Genomic DNA, 25,321 nt, shown 5'->3' with positions numbered 1-25,321 from the left:
GCACGCGCGCACACACACACACACACACACACACAAAGCCAATCTTGCTCCCGCAGATCTCTGAAAGTCTTTTAAGACTTGTTTTCTTTTCATCTAGGATGTGTATTATTGTACGAAGTCTTGAGTGTCAAAGCCTGGCCTTGCTCATCCATTAAGTCTGCCAAACCCCAGCCTTCCCCTCTTTCAGTTATCATTGATGCATACTTTTTAGTTGCAAACACACATAGCTAAATGTAAATACTTTAACTGTTACTCAACCATAAAATATTCCTAAATGAAAGTATCTGCGCAAGTACTCGCCTAGATTCACGAGGCATTCAAAAGACTGATAAATATATAATAAGATAGACAGACAGACAGACAGACAGACAGAAAGACAGAAAGACTGATTGATTGATTGATTGATTGATTGATTGATTGAATACGTAAAATTAAAAAATTAAAAATGAAATTTAAATATAGCAATGACCTGTAGCATCCAGTAAACATACCATTTCAAATCAATGGATCTTATTCAGTTTTAAGGCTGACCCTTTGTGAATGCATACAGAATGTGAAGGCCTTTCAAACCTGGCAAGGGAAATCAATGACTACATTTGTACAATTACCATCAATGGGAGCTCGATGATAGCTAGTGCTAGTGGTCCATCTGAGTTTGTTCTAATCGTCTTGCCGAGGGTGTGCCTATCTCATGCTAGTTGACATGACAGGTTCTATTTCATGGTAATCAAGCAATGAATCTTCAGTGACCCTATAAGAGTTTGAATTTTTAAATGCTAAAAACATAATTGTTAACATTGAAAAGGAATCTTAACGTTAGATCATTTAATTGCTTTTATACATGATAAAAAGTTGGTAATTAGAAATTTGTATATTTGTACAAGATGCTATACATATTCCATTTCTTGTTGTTTTTCGTTTGATTTCGTTTAAGTTCAAAGTTCAAGTCATATATTACAAACATCACCTAAAGTGCTAGAGCGTCTCAGCTGTGTATCAAGGATTGTCCTCTTTAGTCACGTGAGAAGTTGCATAGGGGACATATTACATCTCCAGAAGTAAATTTGCAACAGTGATCTGTACCTATGTTACTACAGTTAAGGATGTTGTAAGTGGCCAGTAGAGAGGATGTCAACTCACAAGTAGAGAGTGTGTCGACTGGCCAGCTAATGTCAGAACTCAATAGACAATTTTAAGAAGAAAGTTCTGAAATTTCCCAATAATAATATTTAAAAAAAAAGAAGAAGCAGTCTCCACAGGTACTAGAAGCTGGGTTCCTTAAAAAATCCACTTATCATTCTGTTAATTTTCATAGCTTTGGGAAAAAAATAACAACATTGGATGACAAAATAAACAAACTTAAAAGAAAGAGTTTTCAAAATGCTGTTCTAACACAGTGTGAAGGCTACTCCCCGACGAGTTTGACGCGTCATGAATAGTTTAACTCCCCACCCACCCAGCAGCACGCCTTCACGCAGTCTTATCTGGACCCTTACAGGTTCTGTCTACAGAACAGAGAGACGCTGAACTGACCTTGGTTCCAAACGACAGGTCAGCATGCTCCCATGATGCACCCCTTGTCACGTTTGTCTAACATGTGCTTGATCCACGGACTGAAGAAGGTTTACCAGCATTCAGTTATCCAATTAATTTTGACGCTCGTTCAACGTTGGCCATAGAAACCGACTACCCTATCCCCCCCCCTTTTAAAATAAAAAATAAATTCTGGATAGTCCAATATAAAATCTACTCAGAGTATATAAAATTCTAGTTTGGCGACGTAGATCAAGACTTAGAAACATAAAAGACTGAATTCTACACAAGACGGTGCGCAAATACGTCCGTGAACGTCAATTTGTTTATTCGACTCTTTCGTGAATATCTGCGGGAATTTCCAATGTCAGGTTCAAGATATAGATCTCCAGGGGAAATTTGATTACTTTATAATTTAAAAATAAAAAAAATAAATAAACGGTCAATCCAGAGTTTTCTCCTTGTGGTCAATTAGCAAGTAATTTTTTTCTTAAAGATATACATAAACTGTGGGCGTCTTCAGTTGTTAGTGCCGTTTTCAAGATCCGTATCCTGGTATCACGGTTGTTGTTGAATCTTGATCTCATGAAGAAATTTCAAGAAGAAAAAAAATACAATAATTTAAATCTATATAAATATAGTAGGCTACGTCCATCGTGGTTCAATGACGACCACTTCTGTCATCCAGGGGGGATGACTTAGTGATTTGAGCTGAAAATCTTGATTACAGTGAGGAGGATTCGCGCAACACGTCGACCTCACTCTCTCGCACTAAAGCCCATCCTTTTCCAGAAAGCAGATTTGGGTGCAGTAGATGACCAGAGACTTTCTGTGTGTCTTGTCAAGCTCTAGGGTGCTCCACAGCGCTGAGCTGGTCGTTGCCTTTCTGTCTGCCGACCAGTCAAAGTCGTTGCCGGGGTGTGGCGCTGCGCATGCTACATCTACCGGTAGCCACAGGTGAGAGTTAAGTACCGAGTGGAGACCAAGAGTGAGCCAAGCTACCCTCAGCACTAGAGGTGCTATCCCTCCTAGATACCCCACACACCCCATAAATATATATTAATATAAGCAATCCATTACTTCCTGCCGAAGTTTTACCATAGCTATATGTTCGATCAAAACCAAAAGTGAAATTATTTCATCTTCAAATTCGATCGCTATTTCCAACTTTAGATTTTTTTGTTTGTTCTTCTGTTTATGTCTCATGATCTAACGCTTCACGTCTGCGCTGGGCGGACAAAGCGTGTCAATAGCAAATGTGGGGCATGTCTATCCGAACGTAGCTCGCCTATCAATAAATGAACATGCACAGACGTGGTCCAGCTCTCGTCTGCATAATCACGCGAATCGACAAGTGTGGGTCAAGGCTTGTCTAACTAGTGTAAGGCTTAGTGTGTGTATGTAGGTAAGGGGTGGTGGCGACATTGTAATATCAGAGACTTTCAATCATGGAGCAGAGCAATAAATAGCTAGAACTTTGGTATATCCGGTGTACAAAACAAAGGAAGTGTTCATAAACTGTGGGTTTTTTTTTAACCCTTTAAATGCGTGTGGTAGTTTAGCCTCTTTACATCAGAATTGTAATTCCATTTGGTATGTACTCATTCTAAAACAGCTCAGCACTTTAAGGGTTAAGGACTCTGATATTTGTGTGCACAGTTATAAGCCCGGCAGAATCAAAGTGTCTTCTATAAGTATCAAAAAATGATTTCAATATACAGGAAGCAATAGACTATTACTCAATGACGTACAACCTATTTAAAAACAAAATGGGCAACTAACTAGCAGAAACTATAGTTTGAAAAGAAGTTCAATAGCCACGCCATGAGATACTGTTCAAACGTGACATGCGATGTAGCGTCCTTGACATTGCTTTGTTTGTCAGGCAAAATCTCCACTAGTGTCCTAGACATGCGCAGTGCTAACGGAATGTCGCCTATAAAAATATAAGTCTAATAGACATTACAGTTTGGGTTTATAAAAGCTGACCAATACTGACCGATTAGATCAATGTTAACAAAAAGTGACCTATACTGACCTATAGTGACCAATGTTGACCGTTGATGATATTTTAGGACGATGCTGACCAATTCTGACCGATGCTGGACATTACTTACCTCAACGCGTGCTAAGAAAGTGGGAAAGAATCAAAATACACTTTAATAACACCCTATGCCAGACTCATATGAGTGGTATATGTGGATAGTACTGAACACAGGCTCGTATACATAACACTCTCCTTTGGGATCGCTTGTTATCTTGCGACCAAGTTTTTTTTTTTCTTATTCTTTTAATTATTTTTTTTAAGCGTGCTTTCAAAAGTCTGAAAACAACAACAAAAACAACAACAACAACAACAACAACAACTAGGTCACATGATTGCTACTGTAATGACGTCTTCCCTCACCCATTTTTTTTTTAAAGTTCTCACTAGAATGTAAAAGATCATGTGACCATAGGCGATATCAGTTTGGAGGACACATAGTGACGACTAGATGACAAGGGCGTAGCTCTGTGTTTTGTCATTACTAACACTCTATCCGGTTGATTTTTTTTGTTTTGTTTTGTTTTATTTTGAAACCCCTCCCCCCTACTGCGACAGCGCCCTCACGAAAGCGCTTGATGAATCTCTCGGCTCCCGTTTTGATACAGGCGCGATAGAGTTACACTAAAAAGACTCATTTATCTTGTCGTACCCCTCCCTCCTACCTCCTCGTGAAACAGCCCTGATGATTCCTGAAGGTGACAGACGGTTAGAGATTGTCTGATGAAGACATTTGTCTGGTTTCATGATTGGAGCTAGATGTCTGGGTTCATACAATACTTTTAAAAATTGCATGAACAATGGCGGCTAATAAAACATATTTTCTAGGTGTATAACTTTAGGAATAAAACTTTCTATAAACTTTTGAACTCCTGTAGTGCATCTCTCTGAGATATTCAATGGGTTAAGCTCCTTAGTGTTGCTATTGAGAAACAATATAATTTATATGACTTCAAGATCATAATAATTGAGCACTAAACTTTCCAACCAATCAACGGCGTACGGACAGATATATCGACATATTATGGTCAGTGCTTTATCAACACTGCATTGGTCATTGTTTTATCAACACTGCACTGGTCAGTGCTTTATCAACACTGCATTGGTCATTGTTTTATCAACACTGCACTGGTCAGTGTATCAACAATAAACGCGGCTGTCCTTCTCCCTCTGTGCCATTTCATCGGGAGGACAGCACCATTTAGTTCACTTGTCAGGACCTCAGCACTGGCATTCATTATTCTTCAATCTGACATTTGCCATGTCTTGTATGCTCCGAGGGGCTGACCCTTACGGTGTGGACAGCTCCGTCCACACGGGAAAAGTGTTCTCAATCCATTAATTTCAGTTGGGGACCTTGGCTGCGCCCGCTCCTAATTTGCCTTCCGGTCATAGACACAAATCCGTTGCATGGCTCTATTTCAAGTTGTTTCTTTCCTTTTTTTGGGCCTTTTTTGCCTTTCTTTCTTGCTTTTCTTTCTTTCTTTTTCTTTTTTTCTTTCTTTTTTCTTTTTCTTTCTTTCTTTTATTTTCTTTCTTTCTTTCATTCATTCATTCATTCTTTTTTCTTTCTTTTTTTCTTTCTTTTTTCTTTTTCTTTCTTTCTTTTATTTTCTTTCTTTCTTTCATTCATTCATTCATTCTTTTTTCTTTCTTTTTTCTTTCTTTTTTTCTTTTTTGCTTTCTTTTTTTCTTTTTCTTTCTTTTATTTTCTTTCTTTCTTTTATTTTATTTCTTTCTTTTTCTTTTTTTTCTTTCTTTGTTTCTTTTTCTTTCTTTTTTTTTCTTTGTTTTTTCTTTTTTTTCTTTCTTTGTTTCTTTTTCTTTCTTTCTTTTATTTTCTTTCTTTCATTCATTCTTTCTTTCTTTCTTTCTTTCTATGTAGCCCTCACTGCTAAAATAAACTGTTTGTCACAATTTCGCATTTACCATTTACGATCTACTCCCTCTCTCTCTTTCTCCTCTCTCTCTCGCTCTCTCTCTCTCTCCTCTCACTTACCCATTGACCACTCTGACTTGATTAAATGACTTGAGTGCTGGCCTGGCACACACATAGAAATCAATGTAGGCCACGCCAATCTGAGTTAAATGTCCCTCATTCAGGCTTTACCGTGGCTCGTTCGTTTGACAGGTCGAAGCCTGTACGTGGTCAGTTACAAAATGACATCAAAAGAAATAATTTTCAACTTAGTAATAAATAATTTAGAAGGGAATTTTAAAAAAAAATGTATTGTATACCAGTCATGGAGCGTGTGTGTTTCTATGGTGACGGTGAGAAGAAGTTAGCGATTGGTTGGTAGCTATGAATGATGCAAGATAAGCGGCACTGTCGTAAGCTGTCTTGGGTACACCAGACGACTCCAGAATGCTAGAGTGCGAAGACGTGTTTTGTAACAAGCTATATTTTATTAAAAATACCACAACGCCATTTAGTGTGATTTAAGGCTAACACAGGCTCGAAACATTAGAGAGTAGATTTCAAACAAATCGGCTTATTTCTTTAAGAAATAACATAAATGACGTCATCGGAACCAAAGCAGTGTTGGTAAAAACAAAAAAATAAAATAATAAGACTAAAGGAGGCTGAGAGGAACGCTTAAAGAGGCTGCGAAGGCGGCTCTAAGGGGGAGGCTTGGCAGAGGGCTGCTTCCTGAGAGAATAGAAAATAATTATGAGAATCCATTAGCTAGTAATGGGAATTACTCAATACTGCAGTTGGTCCATAAAGTCAATCGTTGAAAAAAATAATTAAATTAAATTCTCATTCAAAAATAGAATACCTATTAAACTAATCGAATACATAATGAGCAACAATGTGATACATATATAATCAATGACAAAGATCTGAGAGTAGTATCCATTAAACACTGTTCAGACTCGCTCATCACTGGTGTCATTGCCCTAAATCTCTGACACCTTTAGGGTCTACAGTATTCCATCGATTACTTCTCTTTCTCCCTCGCCCCCACCCCCTACCCATGTTTTGTAATGTGTTTAAATGTCAAATAATTTCTCTCTCAATCTCTTTGTTTAAATGACAGACTGAAGCTGTCACTGGCATTTAACCAGCACCCCTCTCAACCCAACCAGCACCCCTCTCAACCCAACCGACGCCCCCATCCCCCCTCCACCTTATTTCCCTCGCGCTCGCCTCGTTCTGCTTCTTTTTTTTTTTTTAATTAAACTGCTCATAGGATACAGAAATGAGTTTCGGGTTGGTAGTGGATGAATAGGAAAAAAGTAGATGGGAATCTGGGAAGTGGGGGGTTGGGACGGTGGTGGAAGAGTCTATCATTGAATTGAATACTGAAACAAGACACGTCAGTGAGTTGCACGAGTTTGGGACTTATTGAATCCGCCGTGTCACCGCGGGTGTTTAATGTCCCATAAATCATCGGATCACGTCAAGGGAGACATTGGGAACTAGCGATGACGGAAACTCTTTGAGCGCTGGGAGGAGGAGGGGGTAGATGTGTGGGGGCTGTTCCTCAATCATTGAGTAGGAATAAATAATTTGACTACTTCAGTCAAGCGAGAGAACGGGTATGGGAAGGGGGGAGGGGAGGAGAGATTGGCCAGTTTGGGGGGGGGATTGATATAGGTTTTTTTTTTTAAATCAGACCGATTGGCAGACGACAACAAAAAAAAAAAGACCTCTAAAAAAGACTTTTCTTTCCCATGTAGATTTCGCTTCAGCTTTTAGTTGGCAGCACACAGTTTCGCACTGAAAGCCCCCGGGATGTTGTTTTCTTTTTGTTTTTTTGTCTTTTCTTACTCAGGTGTCAACGCAACATGGCGGCGTGTTTTCCGTCAGACGTACGTGTAGTTTCCAGACTGAGGCTTTGAGTTCCAGGCCGAGGCTTTGAGCGAGGAATGTAGTGAAAACAGGGCGCTCCAATAGCAAACTGCTATTAGCCTTTCACTGTATTCTTGGCTTTGACACTAAAAGGTTTAGGGTATTTTTTTTGTTGCAGTTGTTTTGTTTTGGGTTTGCTTTTTTTTTTTTTTTCGCATGAAGAGAAGAATAATTATACATATAGTTGGGTGCCCGCTCCATTTTACCACAAACAAAGTCACAATAAAACAGATTTCACCCCCTTGATTTTCACACGCACGCACACAAACACACACACACACACACACACGTCTGCCAGTATGATTTTTTAGGAGGGGAGGGGGTAAAGAGGCGGCTGACACTTTTAACGAACCATTGTTTGTAACCTCTCACTAATTACTTTGTTAAAGCCGTAATACTCGGCTAATTTGTGAGTAAACACTGAGGTTTTTTTTTTTTTCTCTCTTTTTGTGTTATTGCATGGCGCGCATTGTAAGGGGGTGGCCCGGGGAATGTGCGTTATTGTGGTGTCAGTCTAATGGCAGTTCAGCCTGACAAGGGAGGTTACTAGGTGTGGATATCTTCTCTACACAGGTACATACTGCCAGGGAACGTAATTTACGTCATTCATTACTGTTTTTGTATTTCTTTTTATTAAGTGTTTAAAAATCTACACAACTGGCAATTTTTACACTAAATGTTCGATTCTATACCAAGGACGCTACATTAAACTATCCATGTTGCCAACTAAACAATGAACATTCCTGTAAGCGATAGAGCTTACAAATTTGATTGGACAGTGCTGCAATATCCACAAAGTGTTTCACCTATCCCTTGGTCTGTCATACCGTTTGGGGCAGCACACAAGATTTGTCAACCGTCTTCCTCCATTCCTCTCTGTCTTGTGGATTGGATAGAATCTCTTTCAATGTCAGGCCTGTCCATTCTTGTATGTTGTCTTTCCATCGCATTGTCTGTCTTCCTCTGTTTGTATCATATGGCTTCTATTGTCCATATAGCTAGACATGTATACATCTATCCGCCTTAGATAAATACCTACAATGATTTTGTGAGATTGTTTTATTTGATTACAACAGATCTAGATGGCGCTGTTTCACGATCGCAAGTTTTGCATATGAATCGCCCCACCCCTACCACACATATATTTTTTTAAAAGAAATATTTACTATGCCTTGACTTTTAAATCAGGAACTATATTCCAAATATGATCTCTTATTTCTAATGATAGAGAGTTCTCTCCCTTGCCCTGCTTGAATTTAGGTTTGAGAAACTAAATTAATTCAGTGTCAACTAATGATTTTTTTCCATTGCTATGGTAGGTCTGCAGTAGTACCACTACTAGTACCACCCATGACTTGAAGCAGGAATCTTTTTTAAGGACTGTCAGAAGCTCGGACATGTTTAGGTGGTCAAGCTGTGCTATAATCTTCTACTTCATTGTCTTTTTTGAGAGTTTTGTCTCCACTAGAGGTAGACTATTTGGACCGACTCTTAAAGTATCGAAACATTATTGAAACAGAAACACTTTGTGTAATCGACTATTGACTTTTTTCACCGAATACTAAAATATTGAAACCGCCCTGAAATAATAAACTTAGTGGACTATTCGATTATTAGTACAAAATTAATTGCATCCCCCGATACTGTCTTATTTATCGGAGACTGCTGTGTTCTATTGAATTGAAATGATTGAATAAACTCTATAATAAATCATTAAATTTTAAACGCTGGGTGTAAGTGTATAAGTTTCTGATGCGGTCATTGGATAGTATCGAAGTGATCTCAACAGCAACCACGTTAAATTCAAGAGTAAATATCAACGCCTGATACTGACGGTATAACTAAATGTATTGCCCTAAATCAGTGTTTCCCAAATTTTTGACCTAAGTGTACCCCTTTTTATACATTTTGTAGTGCCAAGTACCCCTCGCTCCCCCTCCAACCACACTTTAATTTATGAACAGAACATACTAACTGGGTAGCTTACAAAATCAGTTAATGAGGTGCAACGCGCACCCCTTTCAAAGTCTTCTCGTACCCCACTTTGGGAAACACTGCCCTAAATAAAATCATAGCAGTGGAACTGCCCAACGATCACCTTTTAAATAATATATATATTTTTTTAAATGTAATAGTAGCATTATTAACTTCAAATTGTCTGGCGTCCCAGTCGGTCGCCCAGTACAAGTATGCACGGCACCGAGTTCCTCATCTCGTCCGAGTTTACTGTGGTGTCACTCTACACTTGCCATACTAAGTTTTTTCTTTAAAGTAGCAGTACTTTGTAGATCAATAGGTTTATAAGTATTGTAAGAGATCTTGCCATTTCGACCTCATTAAGGCTGCCACGGTTAATGCACTAGACCGGAATCTGACATGTTAACATGTATTGAGCACTGAATCCGAGGGCAAGAAGTCGAGGGTCGACGAGTCTAGAACGTAGTTTGGTCTAACGTTAGCGGGCGGAGAGGGGGGGGGGAGCCAGGTTCGAAGTTAGAGAAGAGACGTGACGTATCGTGTCACGTGCCAAACAATTTAAGAACTTAATTTCACAGAGTTAGCAAGAGGTCATTAAGGAAGCTCAACAAATTTGGGAGGGGGGGGGGAGTGGTCCTGGTGGGTGACAAAGTTCATCGAAAGCGGATTAATACATTGACTGGAAGAGAAATTAGAAAACAAACTGAAGTGAAAAAAGAAGTCAACTTTTGTTGTCCAATACCAGTTTAATGATCTGATTGCACGTGAAATGTGTCACATGACTATACGGGGGTGATACGTTATGCTGGATGGCATACTAATGCAAACAAACAAAAAAAAACTCCTTTAAAGTAAAATGTCTCAAAGAAAATTACTGTCGCTACGGACTAAAGTCATAATTGAGCTCAGTAACTGATAGAGAGGAGACAGGGGAATGACAGAAAGAATGAGAGATACTCTTCTCGTCTGCTCGTGAAAAAAAAAAGAAAAAAAGAGTCATTGTGGTCATTCTACTTTTTCGAAAGCGCGCGGGTATCATTAGCCTCTGGGGAAATGACAGTGAAGCGCATGCGCCGTGAAATGATGAACCAACGGGATGCCGCTGTCCAGGTCACGTGATGTGAGAGGTGGCTTAGAGTGACGACACTAATCTGGATTGATTCATCCCCCTATCAGTACATTCGTGCCGTTTGTAGGTCACTTTCTTCACCACCACTCTTTTCTCTTTTTAAATTGTAATTTTGGACGGTTGAACAAAAAATCTATATTTGTTTCAGATTGCCAAGTGGTTCACTGTTCCACAAGACATTCTACTATATTTTAAAATAATTATATTTCAGCTTTCTCGAATCATTTAAAAAAAAAAAAAAAAGCAGAAGAGAAGGCCATAATCTCTAAGCCCATGAGCTGACCTTATAAAAAAAAACGCGTGGGTGTGAAAAGCGTTTAGAGAGTTGGTCTAAACCGGTACAATTTGGTGCTTTTTAAAACTGGTACATGCACTCCAGTCACAATCATGGAGAATCATGTTTAACCCACAGACCTATATATTATTATGTCTAGACTGGAGACATAGTCACATTTCTCATCAGACAGTTATCTACTACGTAGCCTAAAACTTTATCAAGCTGAAAGGGAATTAGCGTTATGAATCTTGGAAATCTTTCTTCGGTCTCAGAAAAGTAAAGTAATAATCTTTACATTTTAAAGCTTAGAAATAATGCAATCCAATTCCGCGGCATTTTTATTAGAAGAGTCTATTAATCACAGAATTATGATATGATATCTATGATATAAACTTATAAAGCTTATTTCCTTTTGGTCTCCATGGAGATAACAAAATATGTCGCGTTTTCACAATCCAAGATCTAAATATTTCAAGCCTTATTAATTGAATCCTTTTAAACTTTTAAGGTGTACATTTCTAGGTCTATATCTAGATTCTGGATCTAAAAATTTAAACGACATTATGGTTTAACACAACTTAGATCCGTCTCGTGCATATGCATATGCATTATATGCTATATATAAGTTAGGTTTGAAAAAAAAATAAAGCCACTTTACTTCTTATAACTACTTCACAAACCAACACCCTGTTTCATTAAAGTTTTTGTTAAAAGATCGGCACGTCATAGTAACTGTATATCCTCAGACACCAAACCAAATCATCCACATTCTTTGAAAACAACAGACATATAGTCAAAAATAGAAAAATTTAAAAGACATAAATGCGGGTGTGTTGGCCAAGTAGTTGGGCATGGCTTCCCAACAAGAGTCTCAGGTTCCAATCCCGTTCTTAATCTCAGGATCAGAGTCCATCTAACTCTAGTGTCTACTGGACATTGGGGAATAGCATAGGCGGCTGGTCGTTGTGCCGACCACATGACAGCCTCGTTAACCGTGGGCCACAGAAACAGATTGCCTTTAAATCGTATGCGCCATAGATCGCAAAGACTGAAATTGTTACCTTACTTGCTACAAGACTAATTATGTCAAACACCTCGGTAATTTACAACTGAATCTAGATCCTTAAATCTTGGTTGAGCGCTCTATAAGTGGGATACAAAATGTTCTATAACCGTTATCCCCAGCTTCTAAGGAAATCCACCGAGTCAGTAAAACACCGTACACATCTGGTTTAACGAACCTTTACTACAGCATACGATAAAGTACCACAGCATAATCTTCCGTCCACCCTGGCACTGACTTGAAATAGTGCGCCAAAAAACAAACACTGATTGAGAATGTACAAATCATTAAAAAATTTAAATGGCTACGTTGGCAGGACTAGACTCATCCTTAATGAAGCCTCGTAAACTTCGGGTGTCACTCATGGTTCGAGGGTGTTGCGAGCTCAGGGCAGACGTCTTGTTTACTCAGTGCACGCCTCTGGTGCAGGGTGGCTACATAATGTTGCACACATCCAGGCCTGACAGATGACCGTTTCCATGACAGGACATTTACTCGCGCGCACTCACAAACACGCCTACACGGAACGCATCTTCTAATTTGAAGTCATGCTTACTTGTGAGTGAGTATATATAGGTCAGCACCACTACTCTCTAGTTGATATTTTAATTCGTTTGTGTGTAGGATATATTAAGAGGTTAGAGATTAATATAATTCAGCATATGTCATCTCCTTGAATGAAACAAAGTGACTTTGAAAAGAAACAAAGCCTAGAAAAAACCTTGAATTGAAACTTCCGGTTTAATTTCATTCACACAAATTCAAGCTAGACCACATGAACGCACGACGTCATAATTCTATTTTTCCCAATGAAGCAACAAAATGTTGATTAAGCCCCTTTGTTCTTGTATTGTCTATGATATATAACAAAGCACATCACTGGACTCTCTTTCAGGTTGTATTATCTTAATGCTACCGGTATCTGCAACTATGGACAGAGTCGACCACCATCTACTGCCTGCTTCCTTTGCCTTTCTGTCTGTTTAACTGTCTTGCTAGAGAGATCGCTAGTTTTCTAGGTTCACAATAAAATGTATTCAGTACTTCTTTCACCTTGTTTTTTAAATGAATCATTTTGATAAATAATGGTGTGCCTCACCCTTTTAGATATACCTTTACTGCCTTGGTTGCTATTAATATTCGAATTAAGATTGGGTTAAATAATTTGATACAGACCCCGGGCCGCTTAACCGCATATCAATAAGCCTCATGATGCACTGTGATCAAAATCTTCAAAGGGCCGCATATAACCCACACGACACTTGGGGGGGGGGGGGAGTGCGTCCGTAATAATATTCTGTGTACCGCTGTGCTCGTTTCGCCATTCAGGTCAATTTTGAATTTGACTCAAATCTGTCATAACATTGGATGATTATATAATCTTAATCATCATCTTGATACGCTTTTTATCCCAACGATTGGGGAAAAAAAAAACCCATCAACTACAACATGCTTTAATCTTATTATATGATCTTGTAATTCTTTCTTATCAAGATACTGTTTTGTAATCCTTTACGTTATCGCTCTATCTCTCTCACCGGCTTTCCCTTCTCTCTTTTTCTCTCTTTCTCTTCTTGCTTTCTGACTGATGCTGCCAGATAAACGCTGAGAAGCACAGCCAGTTTTTGACATTTCCCCTATGCCCTCCAGGCAACTAACTGCGCGGTTATTTCAATATCATCCCTGACTCATTCATCCAGAAGTTGTTTTTTTTTTATATTCCAAACGTTTATTTGTATATCAGCCAGTATGTGTGTGTGTGTGTGTGTATCCTCGTGGTGTGCGGGTGGTCGGGGCGCCAAAGCCACTTTATTCTAAAGAATTATAGTGACCGTCTCTTTAATGTTACAGACAAAATTTAACCTATTTTAATGATCAAATTCTTCTGTTTTCAGACATTTAGAACAAAATGGATGATTCAAACAAAAAAATAAATCACTCAGTCACATGCCATCGTGGGGATATCCCATATGAATAGTTGCATTATTAATAAGCCTTTTATATTGGGCGTTTGATTGTTTGTTTATGAATAATATGATGCCTCTTTTTTATTTTATTAACTTCCTATTACAACTATTCTCCCTTTTTCTCTCATTCTATTAATAATTTCATGGCTCCGTGCTCTACTGCAACCTTTGTTCTAAGTTCCCTAAAAAATCCAATGCTCGTGCTAAGTTCCTATAAAAAGCCAAGCATTTTTATAAGTTCCATATAAGAATTTAAGTCTTGTTGTAAGTTCTGTATAAATATCCAAGACTTGTTCTAGGCTCCTTTACAAAAAAGTTCGTCTTGCTCTAAGTTTCCTATAAACAATTAAATCCTTTTTCAAATTTCTTATCAAAATCTAAGCCTATTCTAAGTTCCTATTAAAATAAAATAAAAAAAACACGCCATGCTCTAAGTTCCTTTAAAAAAATAAAAAACTACTTTCCCAATACCAACACAAGCCTTGCTTCAATGTCTCCTTCCAGAATGTAAGGCCGTTTCCTTTTTCTTAACTCGAACCAAATGGTTTAGCAAGAGGTCATACAATCTCAAACCAAAAAAATTCCAATGACCACCAGGAGTTTTGTTAATTTCGCAGCTTGAGAACCGCCTCTGGTGAGAACTAAACAACAGCATCCAGTACTAAAACAAACGTTAGTCATTGCACTGGAAGGACTGTAACTGTAGCAATTAGTGAACTCTTTTTGATCAAATGACCACGGAATCTAAAAAAAAAAATATTTTCTAAAATACCCTACATCAAGATGTGATCACCAAAGACTGTCGTCATTTCGCTGGCGGGCAGAAACCGATCCCACAATTCTCTGTCTCATTTATTCTTCCTTAACAGCACGAGCCATATCCCAGAATTCCTGGTCTCCAGCCACAAATGACTTCCGTAGATGGATCACATGCCGGGGGAACATCCCTTAAAAAAAATAATCCTCGGGATGTAAGATGCGGGGTCAAGGTCTGGAGTCTTCTTCTTCCAACAGTTGGTCACATGACTCGCGAATGGCTTTCTTTAAAGCCACATGATCTTCCAAAATGGATTAACTATGATCATCAATAGACATCAGTTATTAGAAAAAGTTTTGAAATACAATCCATTTAAAAATCATATGTTTTCAACAACACGCACACACACACACACACGGACACTAAAGCCTTAAAATTAATGTCCCTAATCCTTCCACTAGTATTTATTTATATGAAGACTTGATTCACTTGTTGTCCATGGTCCATGGTAAGTTCATGTTATTACTGGTCCATGAGCCTCGTAGCCATATGCCTCTATGACCTTATTCCTGTGTCCGTTTGTCAATCCTTATAAATAATAATCTTACTCATTATTCCTCGACCACCTTAGTTCACGTGTAAACTTCGCTTCTTAGTTCAAACGTTTCCTAACACCAGGTCACGTGACTATCAACAACATTCATCCAAGCGTTTCCATTGGCCGCCGCTAATGTGTGTCTGCACGTGAGACCTGACATGTGTCACCCATGTACATTGGCATATGTATTGACTTGTATCTTGGCACGTGTCATGTCATTATACCCTTGCCAAATAATGTATCGGGTGCTCCTCACCTAAATTTTAACAGAAAATAAAAAAATAAAGATCAGGTCGAAGACGGAGAATCAGAGTGTCAACACTAATACAAAAAGAGGCACGAGAGAGAGAGAGAGAGAAAGAGAGAGAGAAGGGGGATAGAGAGAAAGGGATAAAGAGAGAGAAATAAAGAAATAGAGATGGATAGAGCGAGAGAGGAATAGAGAGGAGGAGAAAAAAATATATTTACAGAGAGAGAGAGAGAGAGAGAGAGAGAGAAATGGAGGTAGACAGAGAGAGAGAGAGAGAGAGAAAGGGAGGTATAGAGAGAGAGAGAGAGAGAGAGATAGGGAGGTAGACAGAGAGAGAGAGAGAGAGAAAGGGAGGTAGACAGAGAGAGAGAGATAAGGAGTATCAGAGAGCAAAGAGAGGAAGGGAGAGGAAGTTAAAAGAAAGAGAGAAAACACACACACACACAAATATGCTAGTCTTTTGACCTCAAGTGGCAATGCCATCGGTGTCAATAATAAAACAAAATAAATCTCAAATCTTTAGTTCCAACCAATAAAAAAAAATACATTTCATTCTAGAATGACTCCAAACCTCCCTGAGTATATCAAAACACTTGACTTCTGCTCCGAAGAAAAGATCAACTCATTGACGTCCCGGCCTGGTTAGTTCAGCATCAAATGTTTCCCATGGAGTCAGCCAACCATAGACTCCTGGCAGTCTCACTTTATGTCAGACGTTTGGGCGGGAACCAAAAAAAAATGTCTTAATCATTGGATCATTTTCTCGAGTCTGGAGCGCCAGACACAAAATGTGGAGTGTGGCCAATTAGCAGTCAACACGGACCACTTTTGAATGCCGAAATGAAAGATCGCTCTCCGTTAGACCATATTGTGGCCTTGGTCAATGGCCCTCTTTGTTTATATGTCGTTTGATCTTAGTGCCTACTACCTCAGTCGCCCTTTGGTTCATGCGCCAAATGACTCAGTTGCCTTTTGGTTTATGCGCCAAATGACTCAGTTGCCTTTTGGTTTATGCGCCAAATGACTCAGTTGCCTTTTGGTTTATGCGCCAACTGACTCATTCGCCTTTTGGTTTATGTGACAACTGACTCGTTCGCCTTTTGGTTTATGCGTCAACTGACTCGTTCGCATTTTGGTTTATGTGACAACTGACTCATTCGCCTTTTATTTCATGTGCGCCTACATGTAGTTTTGTTTATTCATGTGTTGTCACAACAAATTTCCGTAAGGATCAATAAAGCAATCTTAGTCTTAGTGGTCTCGGTGCCCATTGAATCATTAGCTTTCTGGTTTATGTGCCTAACTAATTCTTGTGCCTACTGGCCCATATGACTCTTGGTTCGTGTGTATACAGGTCTTTGTGTTTTTTGGTTAGTGTGACAACAGGTCATGAGCTTACTGTCCCTACAAGTCCTAGGTCAACTTGCCTTCTACACCATACGTCATTTGGTCTATGTGCCTACTGAAAAAAGGAGAAAACGAAAGGCGTGTCACAATGTTCAAATCTTCTTATCTACTTATCTTATATAATACAGACGTTACTTCAAAAAAGAAGATGATTACGTCCCACGAGTCATGCATTTAGTCATGCATATTAACCAATGACTTAAATTCTGCCAAGTCACTGGTTTTCCTGGCTAGCTCAGGCAACCCATTCCATGCTCTAATAGCACTAGGGATAAGAAGGAGTATTTGTACAAATCTGTCTTAGCCTATGGGACGAGGAATGTGTCTTTATCTTTGTGTCTTTCAGAATCCTATTAGTTGTGTGTCACAATGTTCAAATCTGTTCAGTTCTTGGTCCCGTCTCAATTATTTATGACGTCATATTTTTTTCCACCCTTGACCATGTTACACTGACCTGCCAAACGTGTCACCGTCGCTAAAAATAAAGTATTGACCGAGATTCGTGTCGTTGCAGACGTCAAGGGAACAGGTGTTCTTCAAGAGAAAGGAGCCGGGGTTTCGAATGGATGGGCTATTTAAGATCCTGGGTGAAATAAAATCTTTAAACGGACGAGACTATAAGATTCTCTCAATATATCAAGAGACATTTTATTTCAAGATTGTGACATTAGTCAAGATTCTTATCGTGTTGTTGTTGTTTTATATTTCTGGACACAAGTCTTTTAGTGGCTTGTATTTCAGTTCAAGAATTAGTCCATCTATTCATAGCCAGATTAAACCTATCAGACTTATTTAAACACATAGATACAGGTTACTTTCGATAGACAGACAGACAGACAGACAGACAGACAGATAGATAGATAGATAGATAGATAGATAGATAGATAGATAGATAGATAGATAGATAGATAGATAGATAGATAGATAGATAGATAGATAGATAGATAGAAATGAATATGTTTAAATAAATACCAACATTTATTGATTCCGAAGAAAAGGAGAGTACAGTGTTTCACATAACTACGTAAACCCAGTTGCGACCTACATATTTTCCCGCACTTTATGCATATATACCCGAACTAATTTAAAAAGTAAAGAAAATTTGGCAAAGAATACAGAGTTCATAAAAACGGGAACTACTATCTGTTAGTAGCTGAAGCAATCTTTGCCTGACTTCACTGGGTCATCTTGACAAAATCCCAGAGCCAGAAAATGTAATCTTTTTATATCTAAAATGTGATTCACATTTGTCTTATTCTACATACCGAGACAAATGCACACAGATTATGAATTCACATGTTTCCAAATAGCATTCCTCCAAAAATAAAGTTGTTCCTGCTTCATTCCTTCTGATTTCCAGCGACAAACTTCTGTCGGGAAATCCGTTTCTTTTCTCTCTATATTTGTTAAAAGTAAATGGGTTAAAACTTGTCAACTAGTTTGGTTAAAAGTACTCCATCTAAGTTTTCAACATTAAAAGATATTGAGGGAACCGTAGTGGTAGATTTATTGCAGTCCGTTGAGTTGAGATTAGGAGCAAGTCTGTATGTACAAATGTTATAGGTCATATCCGGTCTTTTTACTGTCAATCAAAAAGTGTTCTGGGACCTGGGGTTAGTGGCTACCAGTCAGGGGAAGGGGGGGGGTCTCCGTGGAACAGCACGATTAGTCCATTAGCTGACCAGCGGGAGAGATACAGCGCGTGCAAGCCTCGCAGACCATTTAGTGATTGAGGTTAAAGGTCAGAGGTAGCGAGTGTGATGGACGGCTGCAGTGATAATCTCTCTCGGGGATGCCTGTCATGCTAGTGGGCACGGTGCTTGTATGTCATTAGTGACACTGTCATGTCAACATTGATAATTTTGCAGTCTCTTTAGCCAAACTGTTATGCCAGCCATTTTAAAGTGTAGGCCGTGACCAGAGCGACCAGCTTCTAATGGGCATCCTGCACTTATATTCTTCATCACACTGTTATGTAAGTTGTGTGGCCTTCCAAATGTAACGTTTATCTATTTACCCAAGGCTCTGCATCCCCCTAGAGCCGACTCTGAGATTATATTTGTGATTATATTACATTTTTACGTCAGGTTTGGCTCCGTGTCATTGCGGCCACTGCCAGAGATGTTATCTAGGTCAGTGCTTCGTGCCTTTCATGTCTCAATGAATCTAGTGATGATTATCATATTAAAACATGCTCTAGCTGCCTACGTCAAGATAATATCCTACAAAGGATAAGAAGTTGACTTATTATCATAATACACGCCAGCATACAACCATAAACACCCTAAATAGTGATTTGTGCAGTACGCGCTTTGAAATATATGGGATCATCCATTTATGACGTCAACCCTAAGGGAAAAAAAAACACACCATAAAATGGTCTGACTATAAAATTGCTTGCTGACATCAATGTAGACATCCGTATAGACCAATTGACTTCAAGTAGGCGGCAATAGTCTGTTGAGGGAGGTAAGTACTGACAGGTACAAGGACATGAAACTGCACCAGTGCTGCTCCTTGATTAGCAGACGTGAGCGTAATGCTTGTTCTTCATAGATGTCTGGATGGACCGAGTGCATATGTGACTGTTATGGATGTTGTGCTTGCGTGAGAAATATTTTTTAAAATATCAAATTATGTTTTAAAACTAACGAGTCAATATATTTTCCTAACTGGCAAAACTCAAACAATCTTATCAATGTTTGGTGGAGTTTGTGACGACGTCACTAATGAATGATCCTTTTATGTATTTCATTTGACATTCGATATTAAACATTCTAGTAAAGGGTTTGAACCTTTCTCTCTTGGCTACATTAGTTATTAAACCTAATATTTTTTTTAAAGGAGGTGGGGGTATCTGGCTTTCTATCATTCTCACCCCCCCCCCTTCTGTTTCTTTAATGTGTACGTATTTTATTTATTTTTGATCTGTCAATACTTTTCTGGGTTTAGTGGAGATTTTCACGGGAAACTAAAGAATGTCAAGGACGCTAAATGGAACTGCTGTATGGCTAAATAAAATACAAGCGACAAACAGAAGAGCTTTAAAAATGTTGATCCTGCAGTGCTTACGAAGTGGGCAAATATTATCACGTAACTTGAACAACAACAACAAGACTTACCATGATCACTTCTTTTATTCTCTACACCGGATGCACCAATATACTTGCGATTTATAATCATTCCGCCATGTATGAAAATATACGTTTAAGAATAAGAGCTATAAGTAACACTCAGACTCCTGCCTCATTTTACCGCCCCTTTAGAACACGGAGATGTCTCTCTACGTTGTATTTTAATTTAAAGTAACCGAAATGGTTTCATTTTCTATATATGTTCCCGTTACCTTCTAATAGTTTTAGATCCACTGTCTCTATCACCGAAGTTTATTTGAAGAGAAGACAGCAGAAGTTTACGGGTGACAGTCAGGGGAGTTAATCGGTTAAAGAGCATATCATGCAGATTCACTTCCCCTTTGTCCTTCCTTCGATTTGCATTCAATGATCTCTTCCAGCGACAAGGTGGAAAACTTTTGTTAACCTCGGCCACATGTGGCACCTCCCAAAGTGCATTCCCGACACCCTGACCCCTCTATAGGCAGCACTGAAGAGAGGACGGTGTTAAAGGAGGACTTAGTGAGCGCGGTCTTTTTAGGAGGGGGGGGGGAAGGGCGCATATTGCTTTAAAAAGGGGGGTCACAGGTAAAATAGAGGCCATTCCGACTTTCAATCAAGTTATTCCTTTGGCTCATCCTCTCTTAGACTTAATGCTCTCACATAGTTAGCTAATGGTTCCCCAACTTTTGTGACTGGTTCTCACTCTTTTTTTTTCGTTACCCTAAAATACTTTTTTTTTTTTTGGAGATGGGGGGGGGGAGTCACAAAACTTAGGTCGATTCTTCAATATCGCTAGGAATACTTTGAGGTTAGGCAAAATAATGTAACATTTATCTGCGAAATGACCTCTCTATTTCTCTCTTCGTTTCTCTGTCTATCTCTCTGTCTCTCTCTCTCTCTGTCTCTCTCTCTCTGTCTCTCTCTCTCTCTGTCTCTCTCTCTGTCTCACTTGTTTTCTGATTTTCTCTCTATTGTTTTTCTATCTTATCTTTGCTTCCTGACTCTTTGTCTCTCTCTCTCTCTCTCTTTTTCTTTCATTCTCTTTCTCTTCCTCCTCAATGTCTTTGTTCATGTCTATCTTTCTTAATCCATCTCTCCGTTTTCCTAACTCTCTCTCTCTCTCTCTGTCTCTCTCTTTACGCCTCGTTCGTTCCTCCCTCAGTCAGACTGTATCAGCGCAACTCGTTGACTAGGAAACATGAACAGGATCAAGACGTCTGTGTGTAAGTCCTTCAATGAGCTCTTTATGTTTTTGTCTGATCTATGTATGTGAAGGTATTTTTTTGTTTATTGTAATCACAACAAATGTCCATAAGGATCAATACAGCATTCTTAGTCTTAGTCTTTAATCCCCCTCTACCGCCCTCTTTTATCCTGTCTTGCATATACTTACTCACAGACACGTATTCTTTGTCTCTCTCCCACAGTTGTATCAATGATATTGTAATCTATTCATTTCTATCTAGCATCTCGTACACGAGTCTTGGTCTATGTGGCTAATGGTGACGATAAGATAAACCGTTTGAGCGTCGGTCGAGTGCAGCTAGACATCACTTTTACTTACTCCGTAACCTGGCGCTAGGGATAGACACGTCATCAAAGGCAAAACTACCACTTCCGCTTTCCAAACAACATCAGTGCACAACTAATAGAAAATAAACGAAGAAATTAGTGCAGGGAAAATTTAGTGCTGCTGGAGTGGGGCGACTCATGAAGGTGGATCTTGCAAGTCGCGGGTTCAAATCGTGACTATCTGTTTGAGTTCACATATTTTTATGGCTACTTTAGAATGTTTAACATATGAAGTAGATGTTATAGATTTTGGCGTCTCTAATGGGGGTCTCAGGATAGGTCATTTGTTGTAAGTGGACAGACGCGTCATGGCATGGTCAGCACATGAAATAAAACCATGAAATCCACTTGCAGATGAAGGGGACAGTGGTCAGGTTATAACATAAAGTCACACCACCCCTTCCTTTGATTGTGATGTTAGTTTATAGTGAAACTTCACAAGCAGTTTATTAGGAAGTTAATTTGAAGTTAATTAAATGAAAGCAATAATACAATCTTTCTAACATGACGCTACTATTGCTGGAGTTATTCCTCTTGAGCAGACTACGAAATAGCGTTTTTTTTTCTCCCATTTCCAAGAGAGCTACCTTCCATTTTTTCTCTCTCTTTCGATTTCCTTCTCTGTCTTTGTGTGTATATTTCTACTTCTCCTTGTCTCTTTGTATCATTGCATGCATCCTTCCTCTTCCTTCTCTCTCTCTCTCTCTCTCTCTTCTCTTTGCATTTCTGATTCTCTTCGCGTCTTTCTTTCTCTCTGTTTCAATTCTCCGTCTTTTCATTCCATGTTTTTATGTTTCCCTGTATCTCCCCCCCCCCCCACTGCATCTTTCTCTCTGTTTTAATCTCTCTATCTTTACCTACTTATGTTTCACAGAGATTTTTAGTCGTTTTTTCGGTATTTCTCTCTCTTTTTTTTCTCTCTCTCTCTCGCTCTCTTTCTGTCTTTTTCAGTCTTTCTCTCTGCCTCGCTCTCATTCTCTACCTCTCCCATTCTATCTCTCTCTCTCTTTTTCTCTCTGTGTCGCTCTCTTCTCTCTCGCTCGCTCTCGATCTCTTTCTCTCTCTTTTTTTTCTCTCTCTCTTTTTTGTCTCTCTCTTTCTCTATGTCTCTCTCTATTTCTTTCTCTCTCTCTCTTTCTTTATGTCGCTTTCTATTTCTCTCTCTCTCTCTCTCTTTCTCTCTCTCTCTCTAGTTTCGACTTTCACAGAGCGTAATTCTTTCACCTTGTTCCCAAGCATGAAAATAAACAAAATTTGGTGTCAGTCTGGGTGGCAAGGGTGATGTTTTTCTTTGTAGATCATTCTATTGTGGGTATCTGTCTAGTCAGTTGAACGACCCCCCGCTAGACAGACCCAGACAAAACTACACCTGTTATGAAATATTAAACAAAAATTGTTATTTTTTAACGTCTAAATTCTAACGGCTTCTTTAATCCAGGGACCTGTCATCTTGAACTATGTCTTGCCGTTAGTTAGCCACAGCTTCAGGATATGTGAAGAGAGTTGTTGGGGGTCGGGGGGGTGGGGGAGAAGACTTGCCTTGCGCAGCTGGACGCCCAAGAGTGAGTACCTTGTATAGTCACTGTGACGAGCGCTCGTGGAGATTTCTTGATAGACTCTTACTCAAATATATATATATATATTGACATCTGTCAGTGTTTCACAAACTTTAACCTATGTAGACCCCTTTTATAGTTTTTGTAATGCTGAGTCCCCCTCGCCCCCCCCCCCCCCCCATTTATTAACAGAACATAATAACTGGGTACTAGAGAAAATGAGCATAGTTATTGAGGTGCAACGCGCACCCCCTCCCAAAATCTACCCCTGGGGGTACCCGTACCCCACTTTGGGAAACACTGAAGTATGTGAATGTCAGTCAGACTTTCGGCGTGACTTTGTTACGATAGGAATGTTTCGGCTGTCCAACGTAACTTGGTTCTAGACGAGTCTGATGAAGGTCCAGGAGAGTCTGTTTCGTGTCCTTATAGTTACTGAAGCTGCTTATCCTTTCTAGGACATAATTGAACAAGAGAAAAGGTTGGGATAATAAGAGAGAGGGGGAGAGAGGGAGGCGGAGAGGTTGAAAGCTAGAGAAAGCGAGAATGAGAAATCAAGAGAGTCTTAGAAAGAGAGAGGCAGTTCAGAGAATAAAAGTCAGATAGCAGATGTGAGTTTGAGGGAAACGGGTTACAATAAGAGAGTGGGGCGGGGAGAGCCAAAGTGAGCAAGAAAGCTATTGAGAGAGAACGGAAGAGAGAGAGAGACAGAGAGAGTGGCAGAAAGACAGAGAGACGGAGGGAGCGAGACAGAGAGAGACACAGAGAGAGAAAGATTGAGACACAGTTTGCGACAGATACAGAGAGAGGGATAGACTGAGAGAGGCAGAGAGAGAGACACACACACACAGACAGAGACAATGAGAGAAGGAGTGCGATAAAGACCAACACTAAGATTGAGAGAAACTGAGAGAGAGTGAGTTTGTGTGAAAATGAGAGAGAGAGATAGAGATAGAGAGAGAGAGAGAGAAAGAGCACGCATCTTTATTTGTGTAACCTATTTGACCGTCTGCCTCATCTTGCTGTAAATGTGACTCTCAGAACTTTGTCCCACCGATATTATCACCAACTACCTCAACCATTGCTGCAATGCTACCTCAACCATTGCTACCTCAACCATTGCTACCTCAACCATTGCTACCTCAACCATTGCTACCTCAACCATTGCTACAATGCTACCTCAACCATTGCTACCTCAACCATTGCTACCTCAACCATTGCTACCTCAACCATTGCTACCTCAACCATTGCTACCTCAACCATTGCTACCTCAACCATTGCTACCTCAACCATTGCTACCTCGACCATTGCTACCTCAACCATTGCTACCTCAACCATTGCTACCTCAACCATTGCTACCTCAACCATTGCTGCAATGCTACCTCAACCATTGCTACCTCAACCATTGCTGCAATGCTACCTCAACCATTGCTACCTCAACCATTGCTACCTCAACCATTGCTACCTCAACCATTGCTACCTCAACCATTGCTGCAATGCTACCTCAACCATTGCTACCTCAACCATTGCTACAATGCCACCTCAACCATTGCTACCTCAACCATTGCTACCTCAACCATTGCTACCTCAACCATTGCTACCTCAACCATTGCTACCTCAACCATTGCTACCTCAACCATTGCTACCTCAGCCATTGCTACCTCAACCATTGCTACCTCGACCATTGCTACCTCAACCATTGCTACCTCAACCATTGCTACCTCAACCATTGCTACCTCAACCATTGCTACCTCAACCATTGCTACCTCAACCATTGCTACCTCAACCATTGATTCCTTGACCATCTTATCTTTCCAGGGATAGACGAAAAGTCCTACGTGGTCTTGAAGCGCCCTAGAAAGGAAGAGGTGGCCACGGGGATGGAACTGAACCTGAAATGTCAAGTCTCGGGCAACCCAGAACCAACTATCTTATGGTACCACAACAAGTTTAGGTAAGTGCAAGCCTTAGTATTACACGCGTACTATCAATCTAGTGTCAGTCTTTCTTGTAGGCCTAAGTTATATGTCATAAGTTGATTATGGACATAAGTATAACTAAACAGCGTTTACCTTTTAGTAAAACATTGCTCATTTTTTTAACCGCCTCTGTATTGGAGTTCGACTATTGTGCTTATGTTGTTTTTCTGTTCGACTATCTGTTCCTATCTTCGTCCATCACCTGAGGTTTAAGATCTCAAAACTAAAATTTCTAGCGAA

At 39.6% G+C, this 25,321-nt stretch overlaps 1 protein-coding gene across 2 annotated transcripts in view; it reads left to right on the top strand.

Moving 5' to 3' along the window:
* The window catches only part of LOC106066198 (inactive tyrosine-protein kinase 7-like), a 224,050-nt gene that overhangs the window by 116,688 nt on the left and 82,041 nt on the right, over window positions 1-25,321 (top strand). For both annotated transcript variants that reach the window (XM_056022222.1, XM_056022223.1), the window contains exon 3: window positions 24,921-25,056. In XM_056022222.1, coding sequence (XP_055878197.1) covers window positions 24,921-25,056 — 136 coding nt within the window. The remainder of the gene's footprint in view (window positions 1-24,920; window positions 25,057-25,321) is intronic.

The sequence above is a fragment of the Biomphalaria glabrata genome, chromosome 3 (genome assembly GCF_947242115.1).
Source record: "Biomphalaria glabrata chromosome 3, xgBioGlab47.1, whole genome shotgun sequence".
NCBI lineage: Eukaryota > Metazoa > Mollusca > Gastropoda > Planorbidae > Biomphalaria > Biomphalaria glabrata.
Note: the sequence above shows the minus strand (reverse complement) of the source record. Positions and strands in the feature narration are given on the sequence as shown.